At 36.6% G+C, this 13,659-nt stretch overlaps 1 protein-coding gene across 1 annotated transcript in view; it reads left to right on the top strand.

The window, feature by feature from the left end:
* DNAH12 (dynein axonemal heavy chain 12) overlaps nt 1–13,659 on the top strand; it is a 167,516-nt gene that overhangs the window by 45,452 nt on the left and 108,405 nt on the right. The window contains exons 18-28 of the mRNA XM_052636568.1: nt 219–419; nt 2,187–2,381; nt 3,204–3,325; nt 3,420–3,702; nt 6,933–7,052; nt 7,356–7,512; nt 7,753–7,925; nt 11,665–11,817; nt 12,288–12,527; nt 12,866–13,111; nt 13,440–13,559. Of these exons, the coding sequence (XP_052492528.1) occupies nt 219–419; nt 2,187–2,381; nt 3,204–3,325; nt 3,420–3,702; nt 6,933–7,052; nt 7,356–7,512; nt 7,753–7,925; nt 11,665–11,817; nt 12,288–12,527; nt 12,866–13,111; nt 13,440–13,559 (2,010 nt within the window). The remainder of the gene's footprint in view (nt 1–218; nt 420–2,186; nt 2,382–3,203; nt 3,326–3,419; nt 3,703–6,932; nt 7,053–7,355; nt 7,513–7,752; nt 7,926–11,664; nt 11,818–12,287; nt 12,528–12,865; nt 13,112–13,439; nt 13,560–13,659) is intronic.

Here is a 13,659-nt window from a genome sequence, read left to right as displayed (position 1 = left end):
TACTGATAGCTTTGAAACAAGTGAATTTTTTAAAACTACATTGTCATTCACCGTAGGAATTGTATAGTTGTTTAAAACCTTTTCTAACTTAAAGACAGTTGCAGAATATCTTACAAAAATGCACCAAATGCTTACTAAGTTCACTAGGGAAAGTCCATACATATAGTAAATAAGATTCCTTATTCATCATCCCATTTTTTCTTTTTTATCCTGTTTAGGAATTTTCATTAGAGAAAGCCATGCATACAATGATGGGAACTTGGGATGATATTGCTTTTCATATAAGCTTATATCGTGATACTGGAGTCTGTATTCTTTCTTCAGTAGACGAGATTCAGGCTCTCCTCGATGATCAAATTATAAAAACTCAGACAATGAGAGGCTCACCGTTCATCAAACCATTTGAAAAGGAGATCAAGGTTTGTGAAATATGATAATCAACTCCTGGTCATTTATAAAGATTGAAATTTATTACATATTTACTCTTGTGGGAATAAGTAAGTTTGTCGGATAGCTTTGTTGAAATACAGGAACAGATATCTACCTTAAAATTAATGTGAAAATATATAGAACAGATGAGACATTAATGATTTTGAAAAGAACAAATGATGTTTTATTAAGAAAAATATTCTCCAATGACAGTGATAGTTTTGGAAGGAAAACAGTTGGTATTATTTAATCTAACTTTAGATAGCCTAGGCCGTTTCATAGTATATTCTTGTAACTTGTAGTGAAGTTCTATATACTGTACTTTATATTTGAGAACTAGCTTGAGAACCATTTAGAATAATTAATGAATTATTTTCCACTTAAGAAAACAAGTGATATTTGAGACCGTAAGATTATTTAATGTCATGACCTTATAGTTGATGTGAGTAAATACAGATTATTTACTGTAAATAAATAAATTATAATAACTAGGAGCTTTGGTATTAATATTCTAACTGGAGACTATATAAAGTGGAAAAAAGATCAGCAACAACTGGATTTTCTCCCTAGTGTTTATTGACGTCTAAATATGTGCCAGATACTACTCTAGGAGCTTTACATTTATTAACTCATTTAATCCTCAGAGCAGACAACCAGGATAGGCACATTATTATCAGTATTCATGGAAAAGGAAACCAAGGATAGAAAATTTACCCAAGTTCACACAGCTAAAAATGACAAAGCTGAAATTCGAAGTAAAGCAGTCTGGTTTTAATTTAGGCATAGTGTTGTTATGGGGCACCTTCCAGTTCCAGCACCTTCCAGTTCCAGTTCCAGTTCAGTTGCTCAGCTGTGTCCGACTCTTTGTGACCCCATGAATCACAGCACACCAGGCCTCCCTGTCCATCAGCTTTGAATATTTGTAGAAGACAAAGAGTTATGTTCTTCTAAAAAGATATAATGCTGCACATCTTGCCTTGAGTCAGGTTGACTTAACCCTTTCCTGATAAGATGTCTTTTGCAAGTACCTCTTCTTTGACAAAGGAGAATTTATAAGACAAATTTGAAAGCTCTCTTAGAGGTTTTCAAACAAAAATGTGAGGCCAACCTCTTGATATATAGTATCTCAGGCCATAGATTTAAGAATCAAAGAGAAATTATATACATGTTCCTTGGCTAATGAAATATCTAATGGATTCTTGGAGATGTGTGGTAATAAGATTTACCCCTCCAAATTGTGTTGACGTAGAGCAAATTGTGTGGACATTTCTCAACATGGCACTAATGACATTTTGGGGTAAATAATTCTTCGTTGTGGGAGTTGTCCTGTATTTAGCAGCATCCAAGACCTTTGTCCATTTGATATAAGTAGAACCCTCACCCCACTAGTTGTGACAAATGAAATGCCACCAGACATTGTGAAATGTCTTTGAGGTGAGGGCAAAATAGCCCATAGGTTGATAACCACTGGTGTGGGGCAGGATATATTCCTGGATGCTTTTTAAACTTGAGACAGTTCACCTAGGGATTAGGAAACTGGTCTAAATAACTATAGTCATTTACAGTTGTGAGTTTCAATGATTTAGGAAAACTCCAGACCTCCTAGTTTTTCAAAGCCAGTGTGAGACACCCACAGTGACTTTGAGCTGTTTTGCACTGATTTAAAAATAACAGTGAATGTAAAATGCATAGCCTTTGTTATAATTTACAGGGTTCCTTTAATAACTGGAATTCAGTATAATATGCTTTCCATTAAGGCATGGGAGGACCGTTTGATTCGAATACAAGAAACGATTGATGAATGGTTAAAGGTACAAGCTCACTGGCTATACTTGGAGCCCATTTTTTGCTCTGAGGATATCATGCAACAGATGCCGGAAGAAGGGCGTCAGTTTCAGACAGTAGACAGACACTGGAGGGATATCATGAAGTTTTGTGCGAAAGATCCAAAGGTGAAGCATTTGTTTTCTCTCTTTCAAATAAAGGGGATACCTTTATTTCTAGCTATTACAAAAGGCATTTCACTTTTTTTCCAACTACAGAAATAAAACCTACTCATTGTATACAAACTGGAAAGCTCAGGGAAATAAAAGGAAGCATAAATAATTTTACTTTTCAGTTCTTAAGATACCCTATTCATAACCCTTTAATATGTATAGTGGAGCTGCTTCAAATGTGCATTTAACTTACTTGGCTTCTAGAATGTATACTCCATGCTTCCTCTTGTAAAGTAAACAGTAAAGGGGACTTCCCTGGTGGTCCAGTGGCTAGGACTCCATGCTTCCAATCCAGGGGACCTGAGTTCGATCCCAGGTCAGGGAACTAGATCCCACATGCCACAACTAAGACCCAATACAGCCAAATAAATAAATGAAAATAAATATTTAGAAAAAAATAAATAGTAAAAAAAACTAATAGTAAAAGGTTTTATTGGATCTTTTAAGAGTGTAAAAATAGACTGTTTATAGTTGACATTTGTAAATGTAAAAATTAAATCACAAACAGAACTAGCATAGTCTTCCCCTATCATTCAGAAGAATACAGGAAAAATGAAAATATGTATAACAATCATAATTTCTCACTTACAACTATCAACTTTGGGTAAGAATACTTATGGTTTACTGAATTTTAATAGTTTTACATTATGAAAAACTTCTTGACAATTTTTGTAAGTCTTTTGACATCTTAACATGTTTGACGTATAAGTTAATGTTGAGATCTTATCATTATATCTGGTATATAAGTTCTGACCTGAACGAATGGGTCTCTTTTAGGTTCTTGCTGCTACTTCTTTAACAGGTTTACTGGAAAAACTGCAGAACTGCAATGAACTTTTGGAGAAAATTATGAAAGGCCTTAACGCATATCTTGAAAAAAAACGACTTTTCTTCCCGCGGTATGATGAATAATCAATTGTGCTCTCATTAAAGCATTTTCTGAGGTGCAATGAATTATAACTAAAGCTTTTGTATTTGCATGGTTTTTCCTAGTTTTTTCTTCTTATCTAATGATGAAATGCTAGAGATTCTGTCAGAGACCAAAGATCCACTTAGAGTTCAGCCTCACTTGAAAAAATGCTTTGAAGGCATCGCCAAATTGGAGTTCCTTCCCAATTTGGATATTAAGGCCATGTATAGCTCTGAAGGCGAGCGAGTGGAGCTGATTGCACTAATTTCCACGTCTGCAGCTCGAGGTGCCGTGGAAAAGTGGCTCATTCAAGTAGAAGATTTGATGCTTCGAAGTATTCATGATGTGATCGCGGCAGCCAGGCTGGTGTGTTTCCTAGAATTTAATGTATATTCTATATTCTGTAAATGCTTTTCATTTTTTTAGGAGATTTTTGAATGAGTACCAGTAAATTAACACTTAAGGTCTTATTCTTTTAAGCCATTTATTATTTTTTTTACTCTGTTCCTAACATTATTATTAAAGTAATAATGGTAGTTCAGTTCAGTTCAGTCGGTCAGTCGTGTCCGACTCTTTGCGACCCCATGAATCGCAGCACGCCAGGCCTCCCTGTCCATCACCAACTCCTGGAGTTCACTCAGACTCACATCCATTGAGTCAGTGATGCTATCCAGCCATCTCATTCTCTGTCGTCCCCTTCTCCTCCTGCCCCCAATCCCTCCCACCATCAGAGTCTTTTCCAATGAGTCAACTCTTCGCATGAGGTGACCAAAGTACTGGAGCTTCAGCTTTAGCATCATTCCTTCCAAGGAAATCCCAGGGCTGATCTCCTTCAGAATGGACTGGTTGGATCTCCTTGCAGTCCAAGGGACTCTCAAGAGTCTTCTCCGACACCACAGTTCAAAAGCATCAATTCTTCGGCGCTCTGCCTTCTTCACAGTCCAACTCTCACATCCATGAATTTATAATAATGTGCGATTAGGTGCTCAAAAAATAAAAAAAGGTGCTATGAGAAAGAATAATAAGGTGTATCTAATTTGGAGTGAGGAAGGTAGGTTGCTAGTGATAGGCTCTTAGAGAAAGTAAAATTGAAACCAAGACCCAAAGGGTAAGTAGGGATTAACCAAATAGAGAGCAAATGGAAGACCATCTAGGGTATCCTGTGTGAAGGCCATGGGGTCAGAAAGAACTCAGACATGGGTGTTAAATGCATGATATGGTTTACTTATTGCTGTTTACACTTAAACAATTACTTTAAAACTCATGAGATAAACATTAAAGGAAGATCTATAATATTTGAGAGAAATATAATACGTAGGCACTACATGTACCTCACTTAGGCTAATTCAATTAACCTGATCTTGAATGATAATAAATTTCAGTATATTTCTTCCTCTAGGACCACAACGGAACAGTTGTATAGTAAAAATATCATTTTAAAAGGCATTGCAGTCTTCCCTTGTGGGTCAGTGGCTAAGACTCTGAGCTCCTAGTGCAAGGCGCCCTGGGTTTTTATCCCTGGTCAGGGAACTAGATCTCACATGCAGTCTTACATGCTGCAACTTAAGTCCTGGCTCAGCCAAATAAATATATATTTTGTTTTTTTTTTTTAAAAAAAAGGCATTGCAGCCTTATATCCAGCAACTCACTTTGAGTAAGAATCCTTTTTCCTTTTTCCTTCACCAAGAGCTCTATGAGAATCATCTTGCAGTGTCTGTTCTGTTCACTTTCAAAGTTCTTGCAGAGAAATCTTGACTTTTTCTCTCCATTTTCTATCTATGATTCCAAAGCACAAAGGAAAGAATCAACATTATCCATGAAAGTATTTCCTTAATCCATATAGAAATTTACCTTCTGTGTACCTAGCAATGGCTCATCCATTCTTTGAAACTTAGCTTTCTTTGAAACCTAGGTTAATTTGTTATTTGTATTTATTCATAAATATTTATAAATATTATAAATGTTTGATATTTTTAAAAATGTCATGGACTGTCCTAGTGTGGGTCAGACAGTAAAGAATGACCTGGGTTCAATCCCTGGGTTGGGAAGATTGCCTGGAGAAGGGCATGACTACCCACTCCAATATTCTTGGTTGGAGAATTCCATGGAGAGAGAAGCCTGGCGGGCTACAGTCTGCAGTATCACAAAGAGTCAAACAAGACTGAGCCACTAACACTTTCTCTTTTTTCATAAACATTACTAAAAATGCATTTTAATAATTAATATTTATATCCTTATGCTTCCTTTGTGGCTCAGCTGGTAAAGAATCTGCTGCAGTGTGGGAGACCTGGGTTCTATTCCTTGGTTGGGAAGATCCCCTGGAGGAGGAAATGGCAACCCACTCCAGAATTCTGGCCTGGAGAATTCCATGGTCTGTGTAGTCCATGGGGTCACAAAGAATCGGACACAACTGAGCAACTTCACTTTCACTTTCATCCTTATGCTTAACATTTTATATCCAAGATGGTGTCATTGTATTAAAAATATAGTTTCCAGGGAATTCCCTCGTGGTCCAGAGGTTAGGACTTGGTGCTTTCACTGCCGTACCCTGGATTCAATCCTTGGTCAAGGAACTAAGATCCCACAAGCTATGCAACACAGCCAATAAACAGATAAATATGAGTATACATACGGGTATAAATTCCATTAGTATCAACTTTATACTTTGCTCTGCATTTGTTTTTTTTTTTTCAGCTTTTAATTTAGTTTTATTATTATCATTTACTTTAGAAACAAGTTATTTTAAAATTTTTATTTATTTTTATTTTTTAATTGGTAGAAAATTGCCTTAAAATGTGTTGGTTTGTGCTGTACGACAACATGAATCAGTCATAATTATATTTATATCTCCTTCCTCTTGAGCCTCTCTCCCCTCCTCCCATCCCACTGCTCTAGAGCATCCCATCCCACAGAGCACCGGGTGGCAGCAAGTTATTTTTAAAAAGGCTACCCCTCCAATAAATCCATTTAAATGCCTTTTGAACATAAAAAAGTTTAGAAGAAATGAAAGTATACTTTGAACTCATAGCATAGATTGTTCAATTGTGTATAACTGGACAAATATATAATTGTTCAAATTATATACACTGGTCATACAAGTTTTTAGAAATAATACAAGGGTTCTAGCTACTAAGTCAGTCTAGCTACAAGATGGTGTATTCTTCTTTTCAGTTAAATCTTGGCATCAATATATGTAAATTGCTAGACTGATTTATTTTTTAACCTTAATAAACCCTCATATCTCATTAAAATAGAAGTAATGTGTATACTATGTAGAAAATTGACAACTTCCCACAGCAAAGAAACATAAAAATCCTATGGAAAATAGCTTTCCGAAGAATCAACAATCAGATTCTTCCAGAGATAACTGATTATTGACATATGGGTGCTCATCTTTCTATTCTTTTATCAATAAACAAATATTTAACAAATATGGCTTATAAAAAAATTTCAGATCTTTTAAATAGTCATCTAAAATTTTTCATGAATATATTCTAGCCTACAAATGTAACCAATATTGTACTTACTTATTGTTAATCATTAAGCTTTTATCCTCTTGTCACCTTTTAAACTTAGAAATACATGTATTTATTCAGGCTTATCCAGAATCTGCAAGAAGAGACTGGGTTCGAGAGTGGCCTGGCCAGGTGGTACTTTGTGTTTCTCAAATGTTCTGGACCTCTGAGACACAGGAAGTTATAAGTGGTGGAACAGAGGTAAGGCATATTTTAAGTAACATTCTTTTCTACATGCTATATATATATATTTTTTAGTTAGCTTATTTATCATTTTCAAGGCCAATCTTCCTCCACATTCTACATGTAGCATTAAAAGTGCACAGTTATTTAAAAATTGGTTCTTAATTTTATTATGCATAGACAAAAGTTATTCTGTTCTAGAATTCATTTTTATACTGAGCTACATTGTGAAGTCAGAATCATTTTGTTAAAGAATAAATGTATAAAATGCACATTTTGGCTACTATATAATGTTAGTTTAATTGTTTTTTTATTTTGTAGGGATTAAGGAAGTACTATAAGGAACTTCAGAATCAACTAAATGATATTGTGGAGCTGGTAAGAGGCAAACTATCGAAGCAGACCAGGATTACTCTGGGGGCTTTGGTTACTATCGATGTCCATGCTAGAGATGTGGTCATGGACATGATTGATATGGGTATGTGACTTCTTCTTAATATTGAAGATAAAATATTGATAGTTTCTAGAAACAAGAACTTATACTATATGTCTTTTTCTCTCAGCAGAATTTATTTTATAGGATCTTTTCTATAAATTAGAAAATGTGAATTATTTTAATGTTAATACTTTTGTAAACAATGATAAAATATCTAGTTTTCAAATTATTTCCATTTCAGGATTATGTGTCTTGTGTCTTGTTTTACTTTATTCCTTCCAGGTGTCTCACACGATACAGATTTCCAGTGGCTTGCTCAGCTTCGTTATTATTGGGAATATGAAAACGCTCGAGTTCGTATCATTAATTGCAACGTAAAATATGCTTATGAATATCTTGGTAACTCACCTCGACTTGTCATTACTCCTCTAACTGACAGATGTTACAGAACATTGGTATGTGTTTAGATTAGTTTAATTTACACATTAAAGATTACTATTTGATTTGGTATCATATTTTCTTGTCCAAATTTAACATGGCTATCCTCATTTCATTCTCTTATCTGTATAGTTGACTATAGCTATAGTCAAAGGAAGGATAGCTTCTTTTTCTAATCCCAAATTCCCTTTATGTAAAGTTATAATAATGAATATTTACTTCTGAGTGGTTTAGTAGAACATGAGTGTGTTTGAATTCTGTTTGAAAATCACGAGCCACTCCCTTTGGGGATAATTAGAAAAAGGAAGGTACTGGTGATTTAAAGAAAAAGCCAGAGCTTCAGAAAATGACATCAGTTTTTTCAGTGGAGTTCTGGGAGAGATGACAAGATGAAGGAAGTACATTTGAGCCTTAGAACTCCAAGTTAGTGTTGTTGAACAGGAGAGGGAGAGCTGAAGTGTAAGCAGGTGATGCTGAGGGCTGCCCTTGTTGGGAAGCTATGGAAGATAACGCCACGACTACAAAACAAACAAGCAAAACACCTCTGGGAAGAGTGTTGTCAGATAAAATACAAGACTTTCAGGTTAATTTGAATTTCAAATCAACAGTGAAAAATTTGTTAGTAGAAGTATGTCCTAATTATTACGTGGACATACTTATACTAACAGTTATCCATTGTTTATCTGATTTTCAAATGTAACTGGGCTTCCTGTATTTTTATTTGCTAAATCTGGCAACCCTATCTGGGCATTGAGGAGGAGACTCAAGAAACAACCTAGAGGGGCAGGATGGGGTGGGAAGTGGGAGGGAGGTTCAAGAAGGAAGGGATGTATGTAAACCTATGGCTGATTCATGTTGGTGTATGGCAGAAGCCAACAAAATATTATAAAGCAATTATCCTTCAATTAAAAACAAAAAAAGAAACACCAATCCACTTATACTAAGTAAGTTAAAGTGTCTTTGAGTTGTCTGTAAGCAGAGATAAAACAGGGATTATGGGGCAAATGATTGTTTAGGGAATGGTCTCAGTAAAAGCCTGTAAGAAAATGAAGAAAGCAGAGGGGGAAGCTAAGCAAGGATGTGGTTTCTGTGGATGTACGGCCTAACCTGATCTCATGGGGAGCTTTAGAGCATGAATGGCATCACAGACATACTTCACTTTAAGGCAATGAGGCCTAACTTTTCTATCCCTTTATTGTCACCGGCTATGGGTCCCTCCTGAGGCTAGGGATGTGAATAAGCATTCAGATGTTTGTGACTGAGGGAGCTCCTGACTGAGGGCAAACCTCAGGAGACAAGGACGATCGGGAGCTATTTGTAGATGACACCCACAGCAATCGGAAGGACGGAAGCAATGACCAGTAAAAGAATCTGAGTAAGATTGTAGTGCATCTATGATAAGATATTTCACCAAATCCTCCTTCTCGAGAAGCTACCAGAAGGGCAGACTGTGCCTGTCTTATCCTCTGCTCTAGTGATGGACAAGTACCTAAGTTACTCCCTAGGATTTGTTGAGTAAATGAATCTCAAGCTGCTGTGTCCTATCTCAGAGCTCACTGAAGTGAGCTGTGAATATTTGTAAGGTGGACCCTAGCAACTTTGAGGTATAAAATCAAAATCACATTAAACACTTGTATAAAACACTAAACACTGCAAAAAGTCTCCTACTGTAGTTAATATCCATAATAAAGAGAACACATTTATAAGCATTTTTTGGAAATTTTTATAAAGAAAGGAGAGACTGAGGTTTCTAGCATTCACATTAATGGACATTAACAGTATAGTATTTACTACAAATTTATGATGGGTGAAGTATCATTGATACTGCATTTATTTAATAAGCTGTCTCTGTTGTTTGATTTTAGTAAAGGTGAAAATATTTAAGGTTTTCATAGGTCTATTAATTATTTTTTAAAATGTTTAGTTTCTTAGAGCAGTTTTAGGTTCACAGAAAAATTAAGCAGAAGGAATAGAGAGTTCCCATATACTCCCTGTCCCACCATATATATACAGTCTTGGCCCTTTAACCCTATTTTATCTAAAAGCAGCTAAGTTTCACAAACTCTCATAGAGTTTTTCATGAAACAAACTTCATAGTTAGAGTTGACTGTGACTTGTATGCTTCTTAAAATTTCCAGCCATTGTTATAATCACCGTGCAGACTCAGAAAGAATTCAGATGCTGCCGATGCTACTCTTAAGGAACTTAAAAACTAACTGAGAGAGGGAAAAAAATGAACTTAGTTAACTGTAATATAAGTGTTATTGAACTACATTCATTTGCCTAACTCATCCCAGCAAGCCAAACACTGAAATGCTGAGGTTTGCAGCAGAGAAAGTGTTTATTCACAGAGCAGCCAAGCAAGCAGACAGGAAAACAACTTAGATCTCCCTTCCTGAAGGCGAAGGGCTCAGGGTATTCATGGGTTAAAGCTGAAGTATGGGAAGCATGGGGAGGCTGTTATTGCTCTGCTCTCATGCAGCCAGGCCATAGACTTTTTTTACATTTGCTTCTTCTCAGCAAAGCTCAGAAAGGAGTGGAGTTAGCTTGCTCTGAGGGTGGAGTTTTCTGCCTCTGACATCAAAAGGTCACTGAGCTGACACTTGCCCCTGTCCAGATGGAGGATCGGTGTTCTTAACCCTCTTAATCAGCTCAAGCTTGATTTGACACAGAAGACTCCAGATTTGTAAAAGACAACTTGGGCAACCACCCCAGTGCCCAGGCTACGCTTAGAGGATACGCCAGCTTATATAAAAACAATAAGAGTGGAGTCCAGTAGGCGAAGGCAGGTCACAGTTTGCCATGCATCAGTGGATGACTGGTAACTGGTTTCACAATGAAGGTGATGCTACTGGTAAGAGAAATACAGAGCGGTGCTATGGGGATGGAGAAAATGAAGAACATACCGAGAGTGGAATGCGACAGCCAGGGTGAATCATAGACGAACGGATATAGTAGAGCATCTCTTTATGTTCCCAGTAATGGGCCTCCATGTATTACCCTCAGCTTTTGATGTTTTCTCTCCTTGCATCTCGCTATCAAGATCGTCATAATTGGTCTCTACAAACATTTCTGTAAGCACTTTTTTTTTAAGTGACATGTTATTTTTAATGTTTATTTCTTTCTTTTTGGTGTGCTGCACAGGCTTTTTCTCTAGCTGTGGCTAGCGGGAGCTACTCTCTAGTTGCGGTGCACGAGCTTCCCACTGGTGTTGGCTTCCCTTGTCGCAGAGCAGAGGCTCGAGGGCGCTCAGGCTTCAGAAGCTGAGGCTCCTGAGCTCCAGAACACAGGCTGTAGTTGTGGCGCATGGGCTTACTTGCTCTGAAGCATGCGGAATTTTGCCAGATCAGGAATTACCCCCATGCCTCCTGCATTAGCAGGCAGATTCTTTACCGTTGAGCCACCAGGGAAGCCCTCCCTAACCACTTTTAATTAAACATTTCTGATCAAATGTTAACACTACAAGGCTGGATTCTCTTTGTTTTTAAAAAGGCAAATGGAATACATATGAAGTATTAGACGATAAGGAGATTTTCATACATTTTAACTTTTTTTAGATCCTTTAAACCACTTTTTCTTGTTGCAGCTACAGAAATGAGTTCTAAAAATCAATGATGTATGTAATTGCATTACTGTCTCTGAAGCTACAAATAAGACTGAGACCATTTTATTAATATAAGCAATTGTCCTGTTATAGAGTTTTCGTTTGTTTTCAGTTAAGCATGGATTTCTTTTCACATTTATTTTTCTTTTCAGATAGGTGCCTTCTATTTAAACCTTGGAGGTGCTCCAGAAGGGCCAGCAGGCACAGGAAAAACGGAAACCACCAAGGACTTGGCTAAAGCTCTTGCTGTACAGTGCGTGGTATTCAACTGTTCAGATGGGCTAGACTATCTAGCAATGGGAAAGGTAAAGTTACATATTAAATATTACAAGTAGTTTATAGTTAGGGCTAACTGGATAAGCCGAAGCAAATTCATATTTAAAACACCGATTGTGGTTTATGCATTATTTGCACTCTTTTTTTTTTTTTTTAATGGGTAAAGGCATTGTTTTTATCCCTTTGGGGTTTTTCTTGAGCTTAACTTTCAATTTTGACTTAAAAGCTTTGCAAGTTTCTCACATGGTAAAGAATCTTCCTGAGATGTGGGAGACCGGAGTTCGATCCCTGGGTCGAGAAGATCCCCTGGGGATGGAAATGGCAACGCTCTCCTGTGTTCTTGCCTGGAGTACCCCATGGACAGTACAGTTGACTCGCAAAGAGTCGGACATAACTGAGCCACTAACACACACGCTTGAACTTTGACTTAAACGGTTAAATGTTTATTTTCGCAAAAGATGCCCATGCCTACGAAAATCATCGTTTTTCTTGTCCTTAGTTTTTTAAAGGATTGGCTTCTTCTGGTGCTTGGGCTTGCTTTGATGAATTTAATCGAATTGAGTTGGAAGTGCTGTCAGTGGTAGCTCAACAGATCCTTTGCATTCAGAGAGCCATTCAACAGAAGCTGGAAGTGTTTACTTTTGAAGGGACAGAGCTTAAACTCAATCCAAACTGTTTCGTAGCTATTACCATGAATCCTGGCTATGCAGGACGTTCTGAATTACCAGATAATCTTAAGGTAATATATATTTTTTAAAGAGTGTAAATTTGGTGATCAGCATAATCTACTCAAAATGGTACACTTTTCTCACATGTATTTGTAATCTCCCTTTTACCTTTTCTATTTGCTGAAAGGTAAACCTGTAAAGACTTTTTTTAATGTCTAAAAAAAATGTTAGAATATTAGAATACATAAAACTGCTAAAATGCTACTGAACAAATTAAAGAGTTAGTAAAAAGGTCCTGCACTGGGGGAATAAACTTGAATATCAGCTGATTATCTTTGGGTGCTTATGCTCAGCTTTAAAACTTGTTTTCTTTATGTAAATAAAATATTTCACTTGTTTTATGCTTCAGGTGCTTTTCAGAACAGTGGCTATGATGGTTCCAAACTATGCCCTCATAGCAGAAATCTCCCTCTACTCCTATGGATTTCTGAATGCAAAACCTCTGTCTGTGAAGATAGTAATGACCTACAGGCTCTGCTCAGAGCAGCTCTCATCACAGTTTCATTATGACTATGGAATGCGAGCAGTAAAAGCAGTTTTAATAGCTGCTGGAAACCTAAAACTAAAATTTCCAAATGAAAATGAAGATATTCTTGTAAGTATTAAGTATGTATGTTGTGAAAGTTTCCATTAAAAAATAGTTTTTTTCAGCAAGGTTGATTGTGAACTATATAGATAGGCAGATAAAAGTTGTTGTTTTCAGCCTTTTTATGTGGGGTTGAAATGACAGTTTTGAGGTTCTGGTTTTCATTATAATTTACAGGAATCCAAGGACCTTTCTGTTTGATAAGTGTAGTGTTGGCTTTTTAGTATAGGGATTCCATGAAATAATATGAAACAAACTTTGACTTTGGTGAGATGGGGGCCAGAGGAGGGCCAATACTGGCAATTAATCTGTATCGCACTTTTTGATTGATTTTTAGCTTCTTCGATCAATTAAAGATGTAAATGAACCAAAGTTTTTGTCACATGATATACCCTTATTTAGTGGGATAACTAGTGACTTATTTCCTGGTGTTAAACTTCCTGAAGCTGACTATCATGTAAGTAAACCTCTGAGAATGACTTGTTCTTCAAATAAATTCACCTGGTGACTCAGCAGTTTTTCGAGTTTTATTAAACGAGTGAATTATTCTGTTAGGA

Source organism: Budorcas taxicolor, chromosome 1 (assembly GCF_023091745.1).
Source record: "Budorcas taxicolor isolate Tak-1 chromosome 1, Takin1.1, whole genome shotgun sequence".
Taxonomy (NCBI): domain Eukaryota; kingdom Metazoa; phylum Chordata; class Mammalia; order Artiodactyla; family Bovidae; genus Budorcas; species Budorcas taxicolor.
The sequence above is the reverse complement of the archived record's forward strand: the minus strand, read 5'-3'. Positions and strand labels throughout refer to the sequence as shown.